Source organism: Ranitomeya imitator, chromosome 6 (assembly GCF_032444005.1).
Source record: "Ranitomeya imitator isolate aRanImi1 chromosome 6, aRanImi1.pri, whole genome shotgun sequence".
Lineage (NCBI taxonomy): Eukaryota > Metazoa > Chordata > Amphibia > Anura > Dendrobatidae > Ranitomeya > Ranitomeya imitator.
The window spans coordinates 85,521,499-85,546,844 of NC_091287.1; the positions used below are offsets into that span (position 1 = coordinate 85,521,499).

Consider the following 25,346-nt stretch of genomic DNA (forward strand, 5'->3'; position numbering starts at 1 on the left):
GCATGTGAACAAAAAATGCGGAATGCATTCTAATAATAGGATGCTTAATGTAGGCTTTTTTTAGCGAAAAAAAGCCACGAAAATTCCTGAACGTGAGCACATAGCCTTAGTTGCGTAAAAATTTTGCGAGATTTCAAGTTGTTTTACGCCAGAATATTGTTGAAAACATCTTAACGAGTAGGACCCATAGTCTTCAAAAATGCCTGCGCAATGTACAAGAAGCCAGATTTCTTCCAAGAGAAAAAATAAAGTCTCACCATTCCTCTTCCACCGATGACCCCGTATAGACATACTAGTCACAGCATTTCTAGATATCCTGGATGAGGTTGGGGCAATTTCCACTTGAATACATTTAGTGCCTTCCTTAGTTCCCTTAATGGCTCCTTGCGGTAATGAAGCCTTTATTGCATTGGCAACCTGAAGGACATAAAAAGCTCAACATTAGCAGATTGATACGTATGTGCATGATCCTGAATATCCAGCATGTAGTGGTGCTGAGGAACTGATGAAAGTACAGATTAACAACATGTGTTCCGACAAGAAGAATAATCCCTTAATCCATACACATACCAGTAACGGCTCTGGGAATAATTCCAGCTGTGCTCTGTAGAGAACATCGTCCAGCGCTCTACGTGCTGCATCCCATTCTCCATTGTAACTATGAAGGGACAGGAATGCGTTAACGCCATGAAATAATGGAAGATATGTCCAATTTACAGTTATAATATCATCACTTCCACCAAGCAAAGTAATAGGAATACAAGTATAGCGTAAATTTATCTCAAGTCTTCCATCTTCTCCTTCTGATTAGATCGGATTTGAGATTTTCAGAAGTGTAAGATTCATAGGACATAATGAGGTCAATACTGCAAAAGGATTTCATTCACAGCCCCTGAAATCCGCTGTTATTGCTGAATACACAAAATATCAAAACAGACACACGTCATATTCCTAAGGAAAAATAGTGGCATCAAACAGTTAATTCAGGTTTACTTGATTAGACCACTTCAGAGACGCACAACTTACACCGAACATGACACATCCTTCGCCCCCCTGCATATGGCCTTGGTTACATTACAACCATGAAAAATAAGGAGAGGTGGGTGTAGGACGGAAAATTGTTCCTTTTCCTGGCTTAAATGCTACCATCTATGGCTGTGGGTACCTGCGTACTGGTTTCCATGGATTCAATACTTTCTTCACTTTTTATGTCTTTACAGGAATAGAATAAAATAAAAAAAATCAGATGTATTAACATTGATTCCGGAACAGATTGCTATTTATATTCAGGTTTTAGTCAGCACTATTAAATAGAGACCCCATTTTTGGAAATATATGAAACCATGTTCATATTTGTGTTACAAGCTTTATAAAGAGTCTCCATTACAGACCCGACAAAAATGGAAGACACCATGCCAAAAACCCTACGGACCCCCATCTCCGTAATTAGGGTCTATAAAGGTAATTTTGCCCCTGTTCTACATTCCTGTAGTTCACCAATGCATCCACATGGACAGCAAATCGGCAAAATACAAATTAGTGCAGAATTTACCTCCGCTCCTGCCTAGAGCCTGAACTTTACTTCTATCTGTACATTATTTATATGCTATGTGATATGATTTCACTGAGCTTTATGTAGACCAGATATAGGAGTATGATACAGCTGCTTGGAAAGGGTTAATCTGCTAGAGGAGCTGCTTGTAAAATGCCAATCTAGAAAAAAAAGGAATCTGCTGTCTGCAAAGGGTTAATAGGATTATATCCCTACATACCATACAGTCATAACAGACAGAGAGATACTGTGACAGCAATGAGCTCAGTTGCTTTTTCTAGCCTCCTCCTGCCACATTACAATACAAAGGAATCCATCCTACAAAACTACACCCAGCATAAAGGAATACAGCATCATAGATCTCCCCTGTGATCCCCTGCTGCACACTCCCACTCTCCATCCACAGAGGTATCTCCCAGCTCAAAAACAGGAAGTCACACAGCTGCCAAAATGGTGAGACAGCGGAGAGCCCGACTTCAGCCTCCCTTTCTTAAAGGGCCAAAGTTATTATTACCAAAACTGGTGAATATTTTTAGTTTTCATAATTATCATACATGAAAAGTTTTGTATTTCGTCCTCCTTTTAATTCAGAAAGTTTTCTAAGAGGTGACAGATCCTCATTAAATGGATTTCTGTGAATGGAACACAAGGTTTTACAGTGTCCATCGGTGATAGATGTCAGGACCGTCACCTATAGGCTCCTATTGTGGGAAAAAACAACATATGCTGCATATAAGAGAACAGTCTGCTGTGCTATATCACACAGCAACAAACACTTGGCCTTCATTGTGTGAATTTGGTCTTTAGATACATCTCAAGATTTAGAATTCAGGGCACATATGGCAACTCGACAATACTAGATTTTGTAGACTACTTTTACCAACTTTATCAGCCAACTAGATGGTGGCCCGATTCTAACGCATCGGGTATTCTAGAATATGCATGTCCACGTAGTATATTGCCCAGCCCACGTAGTATATTGCCCAGCCACGTAGTATATTGCCCAGCCACGTAGTATATTGCCCAGCCACGTAGTATATTTCCCAGCCACGTATTATATTGCCCAGTTATGTAGTATATTGCCCAGTCACGTAGTATATTGGCCAGTCACGTAGGTATATAACACAGCCCACGCAGTATTTAGCAGTGTGTGCACCATATCCCTGTTAAAAAAAATAATTAAAATAAAAAATAGTTATATACTCACCCCTGGGATCCAGCGAAGCTGTGTGATGTGGCCACCATCTTCCGTTCCCAAGATGCATTGCGAAATTACCCAGATGACTTAGCGGTCTTGCGAGACCGCTAAGTCTTATGGGTAAGTTCGCAATGCATCTCTGGGAACGGAAGATGGCGGCCGGCACGAGCGCATATAGTCTGACGACGGAAGGTGAGAATAGCAGGTTTTTTCTTTTTATATTATTTTTAACATTACATTATTTTACTATTGATGCTGCATAGGCAGCATCAATAGTAAAAACTTGGTCACACAGGGTTAATAGCAGCGGATACGGAGTGCGTTACCCGCGGCATAACGCGGTCCGTTACCGCTGGCATTAACCCTGTGTGAGCGGTGACTGGAGGGGATTATGGAGCGGGCACTGACTGCGGGGAGTATGGAGCGGAGCGCCGGGGACACTGACTACGGGGAGTATGGAGTGGGGAGTATGGAGCGGGCGCCGGGGACACTGACTACGGGGAGTATGGAGCGGACGGCGGGCACTGACTGTAGGGGAGGGACTAATCGGACGGTGTCTGTCGCTGATTGGTCACGGCAGCCATGACAGGCAGCTGCCGAGACCAATCAGCGATGCGGGATTTCCGTTACGGAAGTTGAGGACAGAAAGACGGAAGTACACCATAGACAATTATATATATAGATTACTAAATTTAAAATTTGAGTAAAAGAAAACAAAGAAGGACACAATCTCCACAGATCTTTCAAATAGCTGAACCATATGGATCACATAAACAAATCTATTCTAGTCATGTAGTATTCAGATGTTTATTAACATAAAAGGGCCCACACAGGCATATACATGAATTCTGAGCTAATCATGGGTAGGAGACAGTGGTGTAACTTGAAACTCATGGGCCCCGATGCCAAATCGCCAACGGGGCCTCCAAATATTTTAAATCTTTAATAGCAATAGTCTTTTTCTATAGGCCAAAGGGATTTTTAGGGCCCCCTAGGCTCCAGGGCCCGGGTGCGATTGCAACCCCTGCACCTGTTGTAGTTACGCCCCTGGTAGGAGACCTGGAACTTGCACATAGAATCCATAAAAGCAGATAATACCACACAGGTGTAATCTTACAATGAGTAGTAAATGCCAGTCAGAAGCTGCACCATAAATTCGGAGGACACTGGTATTCGGTTCCTGACCCCAGTAAGTTTTCTTGCATGTTGCCGAGGATATCCACATACACAGAGCCTGCAAGACAGTATTAGCAACAAATTTCATTTCAGGCACACACAAAAATAAAATTAAGACAAGAAAAAATAATGAAATTAGAAAAAATAAATAAATAGATTTGTGGCCTTCCGTTGTGGTACTAATGTATATGTTGGATAACCATCTATTCGGTTCAAGGCTCTTGTATGCAAGCATTGTCTAATACCAGCCTTCTAAAACATCCATAGTGCATATATCAATATGGGCATAATCTTACAAGTTTGTTTTTTAATTTTTTTTTTTTAATTGGTCTCTGAGCCAATAGGTATAACTTAAGGGTCTCAATGTAAACAAGATCATGGGGCCCTCCACCGAGAATGTTTTATTTTTAATACTGGTGTCTAATGGGCAGAAGGGACTGTGAACCCTCTTAGGTATTCAGCGTACTGGTGCGAATTCTACCTCTTCACTCCTTACAAACATTATTTATTTTTAGGGCACCATTGATTCCATGGTTCTGAACATGAGAAGGGGTTACATAGCTATAAATTACAGTGAACATTCTAATTATGTCCCCAGCCTGTGGCATGTCACCTTCCTTGTTACAAAATACCGTCAACAACAGCATGCATTCTCGGTGGTAGCCATTGTGTTGGCTATATTCTGCTGACATGGCGAGGAAGTATGGAAGGATTATTGACGATATTTCTTTTTTTTTTTTTTTTTACAGCTTTTCAGAAGAAATTGCAGCACCTCGTACAGTGCGTGTCCTCAGCCATTCAAGTCATTTTATATACTAAACAGGTTGTCTACTACTGGACAGTCCCTGCTTAATCAATTCAGGACCCCGATGACAAGAAAATAATGGATCCACTCACCTTTTGCAGTGGCGCTGTTCCACCGATGTTGACACCGGTGTTGCCGGAGGGGACATGTCATTGTTGCAATGCGTACTCCACTGCAGCCAATGCGCGGTCGATGTTTCGCAACAATTTATTAAATATTCCATCAGGGCAGATGTCTGTTTTGACAAGAGCGGCTGCAACGCCGCTGCAAGGGGGAAGCAACCATTGTTTTTATTTAAATTGAGGTCCTGAATTGATTAAGCAGGGGGCTGTCCAATGTGGACAACACCTTTAAAGGGAACAGTCACATGATTCATGCTGCCTGAACCAAGGGCAGCATAATGCAGAGACCAGTTACCGCATTACAAACATATGTTTTGCTCTGAGACACTGCAGGGCTTTAAAAAAACAACAAAACATAGTTTAAAGAGTGGCCATTAGTGATGAGCGAGCGTTAAGTCGTTATCTGAGCACAAACAAGGTTTGTTAGACAATCCCTGCATGTGTTGCGGCTCTTGAACAGCTGCGAAACATTCAAGTACGTTGAATATACCCCATTAAAGCATGAGCAGGCTCGCTCATCACTAGTGGCCACGGATGAGGTTACTAGTCCAGGAGGTATGTCCTCGATGGTTTCTCCCTGCCGCTCAGCTAGACTGACCATTCACTCCATAAATACGCACATCTCAGACTAGTAAATTCTTCCTTGACTACTTTCAACTATATTTTTCTCTGAAACACCACAATGTCTGATACCTAAAAAGATTTACTAATCCTGGTTAACGTGACGCGAGTCCCATTTATATTCGTTGTTTTAGACACTTTTTGCACGGTGCTTGAAGAGGCGAGTGGCATAAGATTCTCCAAACTGTGCCAACATTTTGGAGAAAAATAGGCATCTAAAAGTAGGTAACCAAAATGTGCCAAATGTATTACCTAGTGTGAGCCATTGTAATACATTTAGCTCATTTTACACTGTTTATAAAGTAAATGGAATTAGTAAATCTGTCCCCACTGAGAATATTTTGGTATAAGTAATGGTTTATATGATTTTTTCACGTAGACTGTTAATAGTCACTTAAATGACTTTTTCCTTAGTGCATCTGTACATTGCCATAAAAGACAGCCATGGTCACAAGCTTGCAGCTTGTGGTACAGGCACAAATGTCATCCAAAGCGCTAATATCAAACCTTTATTACACTAGAAAAGGCAGTAATTGAGTCAGCTGCCTGTATCCACAAGAACGTAACACCAGAAACCAAAGAAGGCCTTTACTTTGCTCAGTCACATAGAAAATTAAACTGCGCTGGGCCCGTTTTATTTTTCAAGCACCGTTCTGTCCATTAGCCACTATATTAATACTTGGCATGCAGAGAGGATTGAAATGTATTGAGATGAAGACTTTAATACTGCCAGGACTATTGACCGACTCCGCACTTAATTAGTTAGGTGATCAATACACTACAGTCAGCAACTGCTCAACCGCAGTGCCAATTTCCACTGTAAACTAGTGCTTCCGGACAGAAAGTTGAAAGATTAGAAATAATATAGAATTTTTTTTATACACACACACCTTCAGCTTTGTGTTGAGTGTCCTGCATTAAAACAGGGCTGTCCACTTCTGACATTAAAGTAAAAAACAAAAATAAACAACTAAAGTAAAAAAAAAAAAAGAAGTACTACAACATAATAAAAAGAAAAATATTAATATTACCATCTTGCTGTTGCCACGCTTCTCATTCTTGTTCCTTCTGAAAAGGCATGTGAAATCTGTAGCCGATCACTTGCTGCAGCAGTGACACCTTGGTCACTGTTGAATAAAACGATTGGCTGCAGTGGTCAAATGCTTTTCCAGACTGAACAAGAATTACTGAGACGGTCAGGAAATATTTTGGAGATTTTTATTTTCTTAAAATTTCAAAGACAGCCAACGCATTTAAATTAGATAAAAGGAAAGCTTTGTAAACTACATTTTCAAATAACATTGAGTTGGGGTCCACAAAATAGGAATCATACAAAAGTTTATTGCTCAGATCAGAATGACCAACCCAAAAATAAGGTCTTCTAACCTAAGCTAATGCCTCAAACATATATAGGGATACTCAGGTCAGGAAACCCAAGATCCATGAGCATAGACCATATGAAACCGGCTTTACCCTTGCGGTAATACTGCGCAGACATTCAGCCCTTACTGCCCTCAAACTGGAAAAGATCGCCGGGAGATCCAGGAATGGGGCATTTTGATAAAGGACCCATCTAGCCAAAGCAATAAATATTGTTTTATATATAAGCACTGGGTTCAGAACACAAAAAATGTTATCTGCCCTACATGGTTCCGACCAGGGTCAAAACTCATCTTAAGTTCTAATTGCACATTGCAAGGAAAGACAGAAATACTTAAAAATACAAGGTCACATCCATCATGAATTGTAGGTTTTGGCTGGAGTCTACGATATCCAAAACTATTGAAAATACCATTTGGAATTGGGAAAAAAAAATATGACAGTTTTAAAAGGGAATCTGTCACCCTCCTGGACGTATATGACCTACTAATATGGGCATACAGGTAATGGAAATCTATACATGGCTCTGAGTGATGACTATGCAAAGAGGAAGCAGGGAGAGCATATTACTGGCGCGCACACCGGAGGTCACAGTGATTCGCTAGTGCCTGTGTAGAAGATCCCTGAATGCAGCGCCCATAGAAGGGAGGATGAGGTATGTATTTCTCAAGGAGTGCAGGGAGTGGGATTCAGGGCCGTAACTGATGCTAATGGGAGGGGGTAAGTATTACAATGAGGACAGGAGGCAGGGATTTCTTACAAGCACCGCACGCCTGAAGCCTGGAAGAAATCATTAACATAAAGAATATAACATTTCTCAGCAACAAGACCATTCATATGAAGCATACAGGTAGGACTAGCTTAACATTTCTATTACCTGTATTCCCATATTAATAGGCCGTATATGACCCAGGGGAATACAGAGTCCTTTTAAAATGACCGCAGTTCTTGCCAATATCAGATTTTCTATTGGCCATAAAAATATTACTTTTATTGTGGTATCTAATTATATGAATACAGTATGTGGTAAGCTGTTGAAAAATTAGAGCCCTTTCAACCATATATCTAGGAATAGTGTTGAGCAGAAGACTACTAGCCACATTAGTACTCAGCGGTAGACTGATCATGCCAATAGAAACATCCGTGGTTGGCACTCAAATGATGGAATCCTGAGCAACTCTTGTGAATACTGAGATGGCACAACATTGCGTGATGCCTAGTCAATAGAACTCATGACATTATTTGGCCACTAGATGTCACAAGAGGTGCCCAGGATGCAGGCATTCAAGTGCCCGTGTCCGGCTGCCACGGGGATTAGTGGACGCCAGAGCACGGTCCCGTGAATCTTTTTACTCAACTTTATCTGAAAACCTTGTTGTTTTCCAGGAATATCTAACACACATATTATGCATCCGTTTGTCCTACAAAACACTTCTGACCAGTTACAATGTACTAAGAAAATTACTTGCTTGTTTACTCACAATATTATCATCTATAATAAAGTACACATACTGGCCTTATCCTTTTTTTTTTTTTTAAATCACCATTTCTAAAACCTATCACACACGCAATAATAATTTTGTTGTTATAATCAAACCAGATATCTGTAAACACCATGATATACAGTACAGACCAAAAGTTTGGACACCTTCTCATTTAAAGATTTTTCTGTATTTTCATGACTGAAAATTGTACATTCACACTGAAGGCATCAAAACTATGAATTAACACATGTAGAATTATATATTTAACAAAAAAGTGTGAAACAACTGAAATTACGTCTTATATTCTAGGCTCTTCAAAGTAGCCACCTTTTGCTTTGATGACTGCTTTGAACACTGTTGGCATTCTCTTGATTAGCTTCAAGAGGTAGTCACCGGGAATGGTCTTCCAACAATCTTGAAGGAGTTCCCAGAGATGCTTAGCACTTGTTGGCCCTTTTGCCTTCACTCTGCGGTCCAGCTCACCCCAAACCATCTCGATTGGGTTCAGGTCTGGTGACTGTGGAGGACAGGTCATCTGGCGTAGCACCCCATCACTCTCCTTCTTGGTCAAACAGCCCTTACACAGCCTGGAGGTGTGTTTGGGGTTATTGTCCTGTTGAAAAATAAATGATGGTCCAACTAAACACAAACCAGATGGAATAGCATGCCGCTGCAAGATGCTGTGGTAGCCATGCTGGATCAGTATGCCTTCAATTTTGAATAAATCCCCAACAGTGTCTCTAGCAAAGCACCCCCACACCTCCTCCTCCATGCTTCACAGTGGGAACCAGACATGTAGAATCCAATGGGCAGGACAAAGTTATTTGCACCTGTAAAAAATTGTGGGTAAACAACTTTGCTTGAAGCAGGTGATGCTCTTTCAAATTCACCTATGGCAAGTAACATGTGTGGGCAATATGAAAATCGCACCTGAAACCAGATAAAAGGGGGAGAAGTGGACTCAATCTTTGCATTGTGTGTCTGTGTGTGCCACACTAAGCATGGAGAACAGAGAGTAAAAGAGAAATATCTGAGGACTTGAGAACCAAAATTGTTGAGAAATATCACCAATCTCCAGAGATCTTGATGATTGTCCACGATGCACAACATAATCAAGAAGTTTACAACTCATGGTACAGTAGTTAATCTCCCTGGACATGAACGACAGAGTAAAGTTTATGAAAGGTTGCAACGCAGAATAGTCAGGATGGTGGATATGCAGCCCCAATCAAGTTCCAAAGAAATTCACGCTGTCCTGCAGGCTCAGGGTGCATCAGTATCAGTGCAAACTTTATCAGTCGACATTTGACTGAAATTAAACACTAATGGCAGGAGACCCAGGAGGACCCCACTGCTAATACAGAAACATAAAAAGCTTTGCCAAATTGAATGTGAGTAAGCCAAAATCCTTTTGGGAAAGTGTCTTGTGGACAGATGAGACAAAGATGGAGCTTTTTAGTAAAGCACATCATTCTGCTGTCTACCAAAAATGGAATGAGGCCTACAAAGAAAAGAACACTGTACCTACAGTCAAATATGATGGAAATGTAAAGATGTTTTGAGGTTGTTTTGCAGTCCCTGGAACTCGGTCACTTGACTGTGTGCAAGGCATCATAAAATCTTATTACCACCAAAGGATTTTGGGTCACAATGTAGTGCCCAATGTCAGAAAGCTGGGTCTGTGTCCTAGGTCATGGGTCTTCCAGCAGGACAATGACCCAAAACTTACTTCAAGAAGCACCAAAAAAAAAATGGATGGAAACAAAAAGCTGGAGAGTTCTCAAGTGGCCAGCAATGAGTCTGGATCCCATCGAACACCGGTGGATAGATCTTAAAATAGCTGTTGGAAGAAGACACCTTCAAATACGAGATACCTGGAGCAGTTTGTAAAAGAAGAGTGGTCCACAATTCCAGTTGAGAGAAGCTTGTTGATGGTTACAGGAAGCGATTGATTGCAGCTATTTATTCCAAAGGGTGTGCAGCCAAATAAGGTGGGGGTGCCAACAATTTTGTCCACCCCATTTTGGGGGTTTTGAGTGAAATTATGTCCAATTGGTTTTTTCTCATTGCTGGTGTTGTTCCAATACGCATAAAGGAAATAAACATGTGCATAACAAAACGTGTAATTGCAATAGTTTTCTGGGAGAAACACTTCATTTTCTGGAACAATTTCAAGGGTGATAACACTTTCGCCCATGACCTGGTTTCTGTCCTGATGAAGAGGTCCTGCGCATCCTCAAAATGCGTTGACCCTGTAAACCTGTTTTATGAATACATTTTATTTGTCGGAAACCATTATGGATTCATCAGCAGCAGTGCAGGAGTGACATCTCCCTCCCTATCGTTTCGCACTGTTTGGTCCTTGTAGTGACCAATGTCACTTGCAGCAGCTGACATCTATGTCGTGCCAGTTACATGTTGCTTTGTGGCCACTATATAAGGTGAGTGGATCCCTTTCCTGCCACCTTTTTGTTACCAGTTAAGACCCTATTGCGCTTTCCTTCTTTCCAAGTTTTGTTGTTTGCATGGTTTGATGCAAACATAACAAAATTCTTAGAATTTCCGGCAAGATGGTTCCTATTTTCTCCCATTTAGCTGAAGGCCATGGAAATCAGTCTAGAGGAATCTGTAATCAGGCAAGCGGAGAGAAGAACACTGAGGACTGAAGGCAGGGGAATACCAATTCAGCTCCATCTGTCAGAAAATTCACATGTAGAAAAGGCTGCCATTCATTTATGAGTTATATTTCACTGGCTGATGAATGAATTAATTCATCACTACAGCCATATCTACAAATCATACAAGACGTCAACGTGAAATTTCACTAAATGTAAAAAAATAAATTCCCATGAATGACAAGCTAGCTTATTTCAGGATAGAATTCACCCGTGCATGAAGTCAACACAGTGATGGGTTGGAAAAGAAGATTTACAAAAAAAAAAAAAAAAAAAGATTTTTATTTTTTGTAATGAAGTTGTCATCTAAGTAGGCTGAATGCCTTTCTAATCTAGACTATTAAATTAGGAGATTCCAAAAGTGGATCTGTCACCAGATTTCAGAATATGAACTGCTGCCTACATTATACAGAACCATAAGGGTTTATCCACACGTTGCGTTTTCTCAGTTTTAGCACAAAACCTGAAGGATGTCTTAGTCTCAGCAGTGAGATTCCTGAAGTTTCATGCACACGCTGCTTATTTTTTTTATATATTAATTTCTTATTTGCAACTGATTTAAATCTACACCCAATCCACAATAAAAACACATGTAAAAAAAAAACGCACGGATTTTGTGCTGAATTTTTCCAGCCAAGAGATGTAGAAATGGTGCAGAAATTTCTGCAGCAAACAGTTAACGTTGCGTTTTTGTTGTGTTTATCTTCTGCCCGGTCCTGTGACACTAGGATTTGCTAGTGCCGGGGAAGTGAATGGATTTCCTTAGTTTCATTTTTCTTTTGCAGATTTCAACTGTACTAAGTGGGGGGAAATCTGCATATAAAAATGGAGACAAAAACGCATTAAAAATTCGCGTATTTTATGCGGCAATTTTCCTGCCACCACAAGGATTTACAGTAGACCTTCCTCCTGCAGATCCTAAACATGTGCATATACCCTTAGAGCTGGTGAGGCTGGTGTACTGAAAATCCACATCAGAATGACTCTGTAATCCAGATTTAAGATGAGCATTTTATGACAATCTCTTCCCACCCAGCCTGTCTGACAGCTGCAACTTGTAGTGAGCAGTGTGAGATCTCAGCAGCAGCAGGGGAGGTGGGACACTGAGGAGCGGTCAATCAGATTAGGTGGGAGTATACGGAGTTAAACACATTTTATACACTATAAGGCTATGTGCACACGTCAGGATTCTTTGCAGAAATTTCCTGAACAAATTCAGACTTTTTCTGCAGGAAATCCGCGTGCCTTTTTTTTTTTGCAATTTTCGCACGTTTTTTGTGCGGATTTTTCGTGTTTTTTCCAGAGCTTCCCAATGCATTAAATAGCGGGAAATCGGCAAAAAATCGGCAAAATTAATGAACATGCTGGTTTTTTTTTTACCGCGATGTGTTTTTTTCGTGGGAAAAAACGCAACATGTACTCAAAATTTCCGGATTGCATTCTATTAATAGGATGCTTAATGGATGCATTTTTTTTTCACGGTTTTATCGAGTTTTTACAGCGAAAAAAACGCGAAAAATCCCGAAGGTGTGCACACAGCCTTATATGATCTTTTTGACACTCATTATTTGCTTTAAAGGGAACCTGTCACCCCCAAATCCAGAATACTGTAGATAAGCACTTGATGCTGGTGGGCTTAGCTCATCTTCGATTTTTGGGGGTGACAGGTTCCCTTTAAATACACAATTTTTATCAATCCTACAAGATCTGTTTTCTTATGTTGTGAAATCTAAGACAGATCTGCTTCCAAGCAGATATAACATAGGGCCCTTTTACAGCTGACAAACTGAACAAGGAAGAATACACATTCACGGTTATTGGCCGGCAAATAAGTAAACATTTGTCTGAAGGGCCTCAACACATTGTTCATGTATGCCCAAAAATAATAATTGTCGGCAGCACATCTCCCTGTGTACACAAGGGATGTGCTGCCGACAATATGCAAACTGTTTGGGATCAGACAATAATATTAATAATTGTTGGTGCGCCCAAGCAGTGTGCATCAGCCTGTGGAAAATTACCTTTGGTCTTGCCCTGATCGACATGTCGCATGGTTGATTGGTGTGTATTAACAAAAGACTGTATGAAATGACCGGACGTGTACATAAAAGATATATGGTCACTCACTGAGCCCTTTCACAAAAGTATAAAAGGTTGGTCTATTAATATTTTAGTTTTGCTTGACCGAGAGACCAGATAAAATGGACTGATCTCAACAGGAGCCTATTACACAATATACCGTATTCTTTTGCAAATGATTTGTAAAATAAAAAAAAAAAATTGTCTGAAGGTTCATTGCCTGCACAGTTGGTGGCTCATAGGCATTCCAGTCCTAGATTGGAGGCCATTAGGAAACACACGAACTCTGCTGTAGATGAAGACGTTTTCAATTGTAGAACAATTTATTTTCCCTAATCTTTGTTTTTCAATTTTTGGTTTAAGGGTATGTTCACACGTTCAGGATTTCCATCCTTTTTTTTTCAGGACAGTTTTTTTAAAAAACTGCAGCTCTTGGCAGAAAACGCAGGTCCTTTTTTTGGTCCTTTTTTGATGCGTTTTTTGATGCGTTTTTTTATTCTTTTTTTATGCAGTTTTCTATGCAGAGACTGTGTTTCCTAGGAAGCTTTTTAGGGCTAAAATGGCTGAAAATACCCTAACCCTACCCCTATTCTAACCTTAGTGAAAAAAAAAAAAAAAAATTCTTAATTTTTTTATTGTCCCTACCAATGGGGGTGACAAAGTGGGGGGGGGTGTCATTTACTATTTTTTTATTTTGATCACTGAGATAGGTTATATCTCAGTGATCAAAATGCACTTTGGAGCGAATCTGCCGGCCGGCAGATTCGGCGGGCACACTGCGCATGCGCCCGCCATTTTGCAAGATGGCGGCGCCCAGGGAGAAGACGGCCGGACGGACACCGGCTAAGTATAAGGGGGGGAGATTAGGGCACGGGGGGGGCATCGGAGCACTGGGGGGGGGCATCGGAGCACGGGGGGGGCGGGATCGGAGCACGGGGGGGCAGCCACACTCCGCCCACGCACTTCCGCCCGCTCCCCCGCACTTCCTGCTGCAGCGGTTCTGCACATCAAATCGCAGTAAAACCCGCAGATATATTTTTGATCTGCGGGTTTTACTGCGATTTTGACCTCACAATGGAGGTCTATGGGTGCAGAACCGCTGCGGTTCAGGAAAAAGAAGTGACATGCTCCTTCTTTTTTGCCGCAGCTATTCTGCGCGGCTTTTTAAACGAAATTACGGATCATGTGCACAGCAGTGACTGTTTTCCATAGGGTTACATTGTTATGTACCCTGCATGGAAAACAGCTGCGGAACCGCAGCGGCAAAACCGCTGCGGTTCCGCAGTAAAAAACGCACTGTGTGAACATGGCCTAACACCTTCCCCACACCACAACATACATTTATGCACAGGAGGAGGCAGTTCTCACACCGTGCTGTAAATGGCCAAACTTGAGACTGTAGTGAAAAACAGTGTGTGTGTGTCAGTATATATATATATATATACACACACACACACACACACACATATACACTGTCAGGACCCATTTTCGGTTTGCCCCAACAGTGTATTAATATACAAAAGTTCCATAATATGTTGATTTTTTTTAAAGAGAGAAATCCATCTAGGATGGCAAAAATAATGTGGTCTTACCTTGAGGACATCTGACACAGGGATCGGAGGGACGGAGCTGGCATGAAGTTTAAGGCAGAATTATAACACAATAGGAGAAAGGACAACACTTCAAACCTGGAGGTAAATAGATATAATATTGTCACTACAGGAGCCCAATAAAGTAACCAAACAATATTCCATAGCGGCTAGTCTTTATGTCAAGTTTATATTTGTATGGATCTTTAGGATGTATGCCGGAACAGAAAGGTCCTGACTAGTGATGAGCGAATGTGTTCAGATAAGGTGTTATCTGCGCATGCTCAAATGCTAACTGAGTGTCTTTAGCGTACTCAAATTATATGTTCAAGTCCTCGAGACTGCACATCAAGCAGCTGTTTCGACAGCCGCAACACATGCGGGGATTGCCTAATAAATAATCTGTGCATGTGTTGCAGCTGTTCAACAGCTGCGGGAACTCTGACATATTTTTCCAAGCACGCCAAAGTCGCTGGGTTAGCACCTGAGCATGCTCAGATAACACCTTATCCAAGTATGTTCGCTCATCACTAGTCTTGACCATCACACTAGACAAGTTAATAGGGCAGAATTGTGAAACAGAGGCCAAAGTAGTGCACTCTTGGCCTCAATCGGAAGGTATACACCAGAATATCTTTAAAAAAAAAAAGTAGACCATCAACAACGCCATTTCATGCTGCAAGTTCCAATGAAAAAGGTTTATGATAAACATGTAATTGTGATGGCTGTCACTGTACTGCAGCTTTCATAGGCATCCATTAAAAGTAATGTGTCATCACTTAATTACCTATTGTTTAAAAGGGATTCTGCCATCAGGATTTAACCCCAAAAAGTATTAATATGCAAATTTAGCTCTTTGGAAAAAAAAAAAGTGCAGTAATATCTTGACTTGGCCAGTCTGTTCCTCCTTTACTGAGAAGTCAGCATTTTAATTCATATGCAAATGAAGCTGAAGAACTACTGTGAAGCCTTTGTCACTCCAGCTCTATTCCCCGCCCAGCACCGCCTTCTTTTCTTTGACTAACTGCTCCTTTTCCTGAAGTCACCCAGCATAAAGGTTCAGCAGGAAGAGGCAGCGATGGGTGGGGAATAGAGCTGGAGTGACAGACGCTTCCGATCTTAAAGCCTCCTATCAATTCACTGATTTCTTAGTAACGGAGGAGGATTGGTCATGTAAAAGGTATTGCTGGACTTGTTTTTAAGTGCTACATGCGAATATAATTTGGGTGCTATCCTGTAAATAAATATTTCTGGGGTGAATGCCTGCTGACAGATTCCCGTAATAAATATATAAAATATGGCAATTTTCACACAGGTCACTAGGCCTAATATGGGGCTCATACTGCCGACTCTTTTCAGCAGCAGCATGGAAATGAGGAAAAATAGACCGTCTCTGACCCAAGTGAGTGGCAGTCTATTCCCCCGTGCACGGTTTACAATGCGAGATCCCCAATAATTGGCCATAATCAAAGTAATAAATAATTAACTAACATCTGGGAGGAATCTGGAGTGGTCGGGTGAAAGCCACATTTAGGCCTAACCAGAGAGGCATGTTGTGCCTGGATTGGCTGCTGCACATTACAGGTGTCACACCTGGACCCACTGGTCCTGATGGACAGAACTTCCAGCAGACTATAGGAGTGCTGTGCTGTGAGTCCTGCAGGCACTGCCAGGTGTCACTTCCCTTATGGTAGAAATGCTCATCTGAATGCAACCTGACAACAAAACAATGAAATAGGAAAATTCACCCATCTATGAAAACAGAAGTACGATATTTCTTAAAATCAATCTAATTTTCAATTTGCAGCTTTTGATCCATTTCATAAAACCATAATAACAAAGCGTCTGTGATTACGGCATACCATAGAAGAATAGCAGTAACACTACACATCCTTATTCCTTTAGACCGTACACAAACAAAAGGGGTCTCAGCACACAATGCCAGACAGGAGACGAATTGCTTTTGTCTGAAGTGCTCCGTTTCCATAATCACCGCATATAAATGCAGATTAAAATTGCCTTTGATAACCGGTCTCCTGCAATGTACTGACAGGTGTGAAGCGATGCTTTGCTGAGAGGAGAAAGCCAGCCCTAGCCCCAGCTAAATGTACGGTTTGCTTTTCTAGACCAAACTAAAATCATGATCGCAATCGATCAGTACACAGCATAAATATAAAAACAGTATTTGAAATGTTAACCGTTTAGATGCCACAAGAACAACATTAAAGAGTCACTTTGGTGTTTAAAGACTATGGACAAATTATTTTTACATATGTTAATGGTATCCTTCAGATAATAAAATTGTGGAGTCTCAGTCTGCATCTTCCTTAATTTTCAGACATCTAAGGTTTGAGATTTTGTGGGAGTGTCTCTCAGTAATATAGGCTGCTTGCGAGTGTCTCTCTTAGCAATATAGGCTGCCAGTGATATCCGTGTGTGTGTCCAGGTTACTGAGGTTTTCAGCAGCTAACATAGCAGCATAGCTTCTATCCTGCACTTATTTACTACTCTTCATGTGCTTTCCTCCTTTTCTACAACCGATTTTCTCTGCCCTCCTTGGGACTTTGAAAGCTTTCTTCCCTCTTGAGATTCGATGAAAGTTAAGTGCCACACATGCTGCTACAACCCCTGGTAAAAATTATGGAATCACCGGCCTTGGAGGATGTTCATTCAGTTGTTTAATTTTGTAGATAAAAAACAGATGACAGACATGGAATAAACCTAAAGTCATTTCAAATGGCAACTTTCTGGCTTTAAGAAACACTAAAATAAATCAAGAACCAAAAATGTTATAGTCAGTAATGGTTAATTTTTTTAACCAAGCATAGGGAAAAATTTATGGAATCACTCAACTCTGAGCACCAAATTATGGAATCAGTCTGTAAATTTTCATACCCAAAAATAACACCTGCGTCAAATTAGATCTGCTCGTTAGCCTGCATGTAAAAAGGAGAGATCACATCTTGGAGACGAGCTGTTGCACCAAGTGGACAGACATGAATCATGGCTCCAACACGAGAGATGTCAATTGAAACAAAGGAGAGGATTATCAAACTCTTAGGCCGGCGTCACACTTGCGAGTTTTACGGACGTAAGAGCGCAGAATCTACGTCCGTAAAACTCGCAAAAAATACGGCACAATTATTCTCTATGCCCCTGCTCCTATTTGCCGTATTTTACTGATCAGTATTATACGGCTTTCTACGGCCGTACAAAATCGCAGCATGCTGCGTTTGTCACCGTACTGCGCAAGAAATACGCCAATGATAGTCTATGGAAGCGTGAAAAATACGGATTACACACGGACAAGCAGTGTGACTTGCGAGAAATACGCAGCGCTGTTAGAGAGAAAAGCCGGTAATTCAGTGCGGTGTACAGTAAAATCACACTGACAGCTTACAGTAGAATAGGTAGAATAAATGTGTTCACATAGAATAGGTATATATATATATATATATGTCATTAGACACATATATGTATATATATTAATATTTATTCCAGCGCTAGACAGCTTGAAAGCCGGTAATTCAATTACCGGCTTTTTCCTTCTCCTTCCTAAAACCCGACATGATTTGAGACATGGTTTACATACAGTAAACCATGTCTTCTCTCCATTTTTTTTGCAGATTCCACACTACTAATGTCAGTAGTGTGTATCTGCAAAATTTGGCCGTTCTAGCTCTTAAAATAAAGGGTTAAATGGCGGAAAAAATTGGCGTGGGCTCCCGCGCAATTTTCTCCGCCAGAGTAGTAAAGCCAGTGACTGAGGGCAGATATTAATAGCCTGGAGAGGGTCCATGGTTATTGGCCCCCCCCTGGCTAAAAATATCTGCCCCCAGCCACCCCAGAAAAGGCACATCTGGAAGATGCGCCTATTCTGGCACTTGGCCACTCTCTTCCCATTCCCGTGTAGCGGTGGGATATGGGGTAATGAAGGGTTAATGCCACCTTGCTATTGTAAGGTGACATTAAGCCTAATTAATAATGGAGAGGCGTCAATTATGACACCTATCCATTATTAATCCAATACTAGTAAAGGGTTAAATAAAACACAAACACATTATTTAAAATTATTTTAATGAAATAAATACAATGGTTGTTGCAGTATTTTATTCAACGCCCAATCCAGTCACTGAAGACCCTCGTTCTGTGAGTAAAAAAACATAATAAACCAACAATATACTTACCCTCCGCAGATCTGTAACGTCCAACGATGTAAATCCTTCTGAAGGGGTTAAAACATTTTGCAGCAAGGAGCTGTGCTAATGCACGCTGCTCCTCGCTGCAAAACCCCAGGGAATGAGGCTAAAAATAGATCAATGATCTATATTTAGCATCATTTGCGGTGAGGCGCCCTCTGCTGGCTGTTCATAGATCGTGGGAAATTACCTAGAAAGCCAGGGAGCTTGCACGGCAACAGTTTTTAACTTTTTGCTGGTGTCGGCGTGCATCTGACCTGCCGGGGCCCCTGACTTCCCCCGGGCCCGGTCGCAGTGGCGACTGCTGCGACCATGGTAGTTACGCCACTGCAGGCAGCTAAAGGTACCTTCACACTGACCAACTTCACAACGATATCGCTAGCGATCCGTGACGTTGCAGCGTCCTGGATAGCGATATCGTTGTGTTTGACACGCAGCAGCGATCTGGATCCTGCTGTGACATCGTTGGTCGGAGCAGAAAGTCCAGAACTTTATTTTGTCGCTAGATCTCCCGTAGACATCGCTGAATCGGTGTGTGTGACGCCGATTCAGCGATGTCTTCACTGGTAACCAGGGTAAACATCGGGTTACTAAGCGCAGGGCCACGCTTAGTAACCCGATGTCTACCCTGGTTACAAGTGTAAATGTAAAAAAAAAAAAAAAAAAAACACTTCATACTTACATTCCGGTGTCTGTCGCGTCCCTCGGCGTTCTGCTTCCCTGCACTGTCAGCGCCGGCCAGCCGTAAAGCAGATTACAGCGGTGACGTCACCGCTGTGCTTTACGGCCAGCCGGCGCTCACAGTCAGTGCAGGAAAGCACAGCGCCGGGGGACAGACACCGGAATGTATGTAGGGTTTGTTTTTTTTACATTAGCACTGGTAACCAGGGTAAACATCGGGTTACTAAGCGCGGCCCTGCGCTTAGTAACCCGATGTTTACCCTGGTTACCAGGGGACTTCGCATAGTTGGTCGCTGGAGAGCTGTCTGTGTGACAGCTCTCCAGCGACCACACGGCGACGCTGCAGCGATTGGCATCGTTGTCTAGATCACTGCAGCGTCCCTAAATGTGACGGTACCTTAAGAACTCACAGACACAATGCAGCCGCAAACTGGGAGAAAATCTCAATAAGGCTGTGTGCACACGTTCAGGATTTTTTTGCGTTTTTTTCGCTATAAAAATGCGATAAAACCGCAAAAAAAAAAGCATACATTAAGCATCTTATTATTAGAATGCAATCCTCAATTTTTTTGCACATGTTGCATTTTTTTCCGCGGCGGAATCGCATTCCGGAAAAAAAGCAACATGCTCATTCTTTGTGCAGAATCGCGGGGATTCCACACACAGAGGAATGCATTGATCCGCTTACTTTCCGGATGTGGCTATGCCCACCATGCGGGAAGTAAGCGGATCATGTGCGGTTGGTACCCAGGGTGGAGGAGAGGAGACTCTCCTCCAGGCCCTGGGTACCATATACCTGTAAAAAAAAAAAAAAAAAAATGAATTAAAATAAAAAAATCATGCTATTCTCACCTTCCGGCGGCCCCGGCAGCCTTCCCGCTCCTCGCGATGCTTCCGTTCCCAGGGAAGCTTTGCGGCAATGACCTGTGATGCTACGTTATCTGAGGTCATTGCAGCGAGGCATTACTGGGAACGGAAGCTGCCGGGAGCATCGCAGGAAGGCTGCGGGGGACGCCGGAAGGTGAGAAAATGAGAATATCACAATTTTTTTAAAATTATTTTTAACATTAGATCTTTTTACTATTGATGCTGCATAGGCAGCATCAATAGTAAAAGTTGGTCACACTTGTCAAACGCTATGTTTGACAAGTGTGACCAACCTGTCAATCAGTTTTCCAAGCAATGCTACAGATCGCTTGGAAAAAGCTAGCATTCTGCAACCTAATTATGCTTGCAAAACGCTAGTGTTTAGCGGGAAAACGTATGCCAATTCCGCATGCGATTTACCCGCGGCACAGCCATTTTTTTTTTTTATCAGATAGATTTTTATTATCCGCAAAGAATAAACAATCAGAATATTTCTCATGACAATGTTTCATAATCTTTCATTAAACATTTACAGTTAACTTTTTCCCCCCCGACCCAGAGCCCCCCCACCCCGCCCAACCCCAGAGACCTCAGCCAGAGCCACCCCACTTCCCATCATCATACAAACATTTGAATAAACATCCGTTATATTTCCATTGAATACTAGGTTCCCTATATTCTCATTTATCATCCTAATTCAAGTCCATCCACGGTTGCCACAGCTTGTGGAAGATGTCCAGCTTATTCCTTTTGGTGTAGATACTTTTCTCCAAAGTAAGTATATGCTCCGCTTGCTTAAGAAAGTCTCTTCTTGTTGGAGGTTCCTCTCTAATCCAAAATTTGGCGATCAATTTCCTAGCAATGAATAACAATCGTGCAATAGCTATTTTAAACATGTTGTCCGTAACAATTTCCTCCACATATCCCAATATGCAAGTCAGTGGAACCCTAGGGACAGAACATCCATACACCAGTTCAATACGATTTAAAACAACTATCCAGAAGGAGGACAGTCTAGGGCACTGCCACATCATATGCAATATCCCCGCCTGGGATTGTGAGCACCGAGGGCATTCCGAGTTCTGCCTAAGCCCAGCCTTGAACAACCTGTCAGGGGTTCTATAGGCCCTATGGATTACGAATAACTGTGATAGCCTGCCTGGTTCACTCATTGATATCTTGGGCACATATTCTAGGACCGACTCCCATCTATCATTGTCAATCATTCCCAATTCAGCTTCCCATTTCCCTTTGGCTCGGATGGGATATTTTTCCAGGAAAGAAAAAAGTAGAAACCCATATATTTCTGAAATCGCCCCCTTCGTGCAGCTATTCTTAAGGATATAGTCGAGCATGAGATCAATCTGTACCACTATGGCTCCCCTTTTATTCTGTGCCTGATAAGCATGAGAGATACGATTATACTGGAACAATTCAGACCGTGGCAACTGAAATTCTTCCTGCAACTCCTCAAATGTTTTAAGTCTGCCCTGACTTATCAGCTGCCCCAGCCGTTTAATACCTGCTGCAGACCAAAAGTGAAAACCCTCCCTCTGCCTAAATTCCGGTAGATAAATGTTGTCCCAAATAGGCGAGAATCTGGTGAACCCACTCACTTCCCTAATGAGTTTGACTTTTTCCCATACTCTGTGAATTAATTTGATAGTGCACCCCTGTGAACCCATTTTTTTGAATTGTCCTCCCTCCAAACTGTCACTCAAAACGTCTGCCTGTAGTAAGAACCTCAAGCTATTAAGGTACCTTCACACATAACGATATCGTTAACGATATCGTTGCTATTTGTGACGTAGCAACGATATCGTTAATGAAATCGTTATGTGTGACAGCGACCAACGATCAGGCCCCTGCTGGGAGATCGTTGGTCGCTGAATAAAGTCCAGAACTTTATTTCGTCGCTGGACTCCCTGGAGACATCGCTGGATCGGCGTGTGTGACACCGATCCAGCGATGTCTTCACTGGTAACCAGGGTAAACATCGGGTAACTAAGCGCAGGGCCGCGCTTAGTAACCCGATGTTTACCCTGGTTACCATGCTAAAAGTAAAAAAAAACAAACAGTACATACTTACCTACAGCTGTCTGTCCTCCAGCGCTGCGCTCTGCTCTCCTCCTGTACTGGCTGTGAGCCGGAAAGCAGAGCGGTGACGTCACCGCTCTGCTTTCCGGCTCACAGACAGTACAGGAGGAGAGCAGAGAAGCAGAGCGCAGCGCTGGAGGACAGACAGCTGTAGGTAAGTATGTACTGTTTGTTTTTTTTTACTTTTAGCATGGTAACCAGGGTAAACATCAGGTTACTAAGCGCGGCCCTGCGCTTAGTTACCCGATGTTTACCCTGGATACCGGCATCGTTGGTCGCTGGAGAGCGGTCTGTGTGACAGCTCTCCAGCGACCAAACAGCGACGCTGCAGCGATTCGGATCGTTGTCGGTATCGCTGCAGCGTCGCTAAATGTGAAGGGGCCTTTAGGTATTTGCACACTCCCTGCCTCCTCCCCCCATCCTTTGAGATGTTGACACTGTGCTGCTAAGAAGTATAGCCATGGATTAGGAAGTGCAAGACCCCCCTCTGTTTTGGCCCTCTGAAGTATCTCCTGTTTAAACCTAGGACTCTTTCCTCCCCATATTAATTCCCCAAACAAAGACCTAATCTTACGGAATCTGCACTGTGTAATCCAAATGGGAGAGTTATGTAGCACGTACAACAACTGTGGCATTACAATCATTTTTAAGAGGTTCACCCTACCAACCACCGATAAATGTAATTTGTTCCATGCCGCAATCTTGGTACGAATTTTCTGCATTAATGGACTTAAATTCAGTTCCTCAAAGGTAGTTAGAGGAAGAGCAATCTGAATACCCAAATATTTGAATTTTTGAACAATCTTTAATTTTGTGGTTATCGCCCTCTCTCCACTGCCAATACTGTCCCCCTCAATCAACAACATACAAGACTTATCCCAGTTTATTGTGAGACCCGAAAACCGACCAAACTCCTCAATCAAAGCAACCGCATTGCACAGGGACCTTTCAGAATCCTCCAGGAACAACAAAATATCGTCAGCATATAATGCAATTTTGTCTTCCCTCCTACCATAGATGTAACCGCTAACCTCCTGAGCACCTCTTATTTTAGCCGCTAACGGCTCCATGGCCAGAGCGAAGAGCAACGGGGACAGCGGACACCCCTGTCTGGTACCCCTAAACAGCGGGAAACTCTCTGACAAATTATTATTAACTCTAATTTTTGCCGTTGGGAACGAGTACAGCAACTTAACCCAGGAGATGAATTTTGGACCAAACCCCAGGCGATCCAGTACCGACCACAAGTAACTCCACTCCACACAATCAAAGGCCTTGTGGGCATCTAAAGACACCACAACTCTTTTTCCGGCATTGTCTGCAGGAATTTGCATATTTAAAAATAGCCTTCTCAAGTTAATTGCCGTGGATTTATTGGGCATAAAGCCAGACTGGTCTGGGTGAATCAATTTATCGATCACTTGGGACAGCCTGTTTGCCAGGGCCTTCGCCAAAATCTTTATGTCAGCCGTTAGAAGTGAAATTGGTCTATACGACTCTGGCTGTTGAGGATCTTTATCAGCTTTAGGAATAACCACCACAATGGCCTCTCTCATTGATGGAGGCAGCACTCCCCTCTCCAACGGCTCAGAGAACACTCGCTCCAATTTGGGCATTAACTCTGCATTAAGAATTTTATAAACCTCTACTGGGATACCGTCCGTCCCCGGAGCCTTGCCCCCCGCCATATCTGCCAAAGCCGCCTTCAATTCTTCCTCCCCAAGCGGTCTATCCATCCACTCCCTTTCCTCTCTACCTAGTCTGGGTAAGTCAACCTCTTTCAGATATCTATTCATTTCCTCAGGACTTTTATCCACCCTAGAGGAATATAATTTACTATAAAATCTCCGAAAAACGTCTAAAATTTCCCCCCCCTGAGTAACCGTTTTACCTTCCTCTGTTTTTATGGAGTATACATGTGAAGAATCCCGCTGCGCAGAAACCACCACCTAGAGCAAATGTCCTACCTTCTCTCCCTCAGAATAAAATGTTTCCTTTTGAAAGGCTCTCAACCTATCTGCCCTACGCATATGGATTTCATCGACCGCTACCTGAGCCGCCCTCATACGAAGTTGCGCTTCTCTTGAATTCTGAGAGGCCAGTGTCTCTTCCGCCACCCTCAGTTCCTCCATCACTGCATTGTCTTGAATTTTAGACTTAGTTTTATGTCTCGAGATGTCCCGGAATAAAATTCCTCTCAGGTATGCCTTCATGGTGTCCCACACTACAAGATTCCCCGCACTCCCTTCATTAATCCTGAAAAACTCCCCGAGTTCAGTTCCCACCTGTTCCATATCCAAATACTGTAGCCAGGAGGGGTGAAATTTCCATCCCAACCCCGTCAGACCACTCTTCCCAGTCATTTGTACCGAGACCAGTACTGGGCTATGGTCCGATATTACTCTAGGCCTATACTCCACCTCATGTATTAGATTATTCACCCCCCCATTTCCTAAAGCCACATCAATGCGAGATAAAGATCCGTATGTTGCTGAACAACATGAGTAGGCATATGTCCTAGGATTACGCACCCGCCACAAATCTATCCATTCTATTTCTCTTAGATAATTTCCAAAAGGAGTAGAGTTCCCTTCACTTCTCAACTCCGCATGTCTACCCTTGTCCCAGTGATCATTAGATATATTGTTCACATCCCCCACTATAAGGAGGGGCACCCCATCCCACCTACCCGTAATTTCCAGAATCTCCTGTATCTTTTTCTTGGAATATGGTGGTGGAATATAAATTGGCACAATACAAATTAACCTGTTAAATATCTTGCATACTAAAAACACAAATTGGCCGTCTTTATCGGTGGTTA

General features: G+C 42.4%; 1 protein-coding gene across 8 annotated transcripts in view; it reads right to left on the minus strand.

Moving 5' to 3' along the window:
- Nucleotides 1-25,346, minus strand: part of HYCC1 (hyccin PI4KA lipid kinase complex subunit 1) — a 132,717-nt gene that overhangs the window by 20,828 nt on the left and 86,543 nt on the right. For all 8 annotated transcript variants that reach the window (XM_069729841.1, XM_069729833.1, XM_069729837.1 and 5 more), the window contains 4 exons: nucleotides 14,685-14,780; nucleotides 3,868-3,984; nucleotides 571-658; nucleotides 258-417 (listed from right to left, as the gene is read on the minus strand). In XM_069729841.1, the coding sequence (XP_069585942.1) occupies nucleotides 258-417; nucleotides 571-658; nucleotides 3,868-3,984; nucleotides 14,685-14,780 (461 nt within the window). The remainder of the gene's footprint in view (nucleotides 1-257; nucleotides 418-570; nucleotides 659-3,867; nucleotides 3,985-14,684; nucleotides 14,781-25,346) is intronic.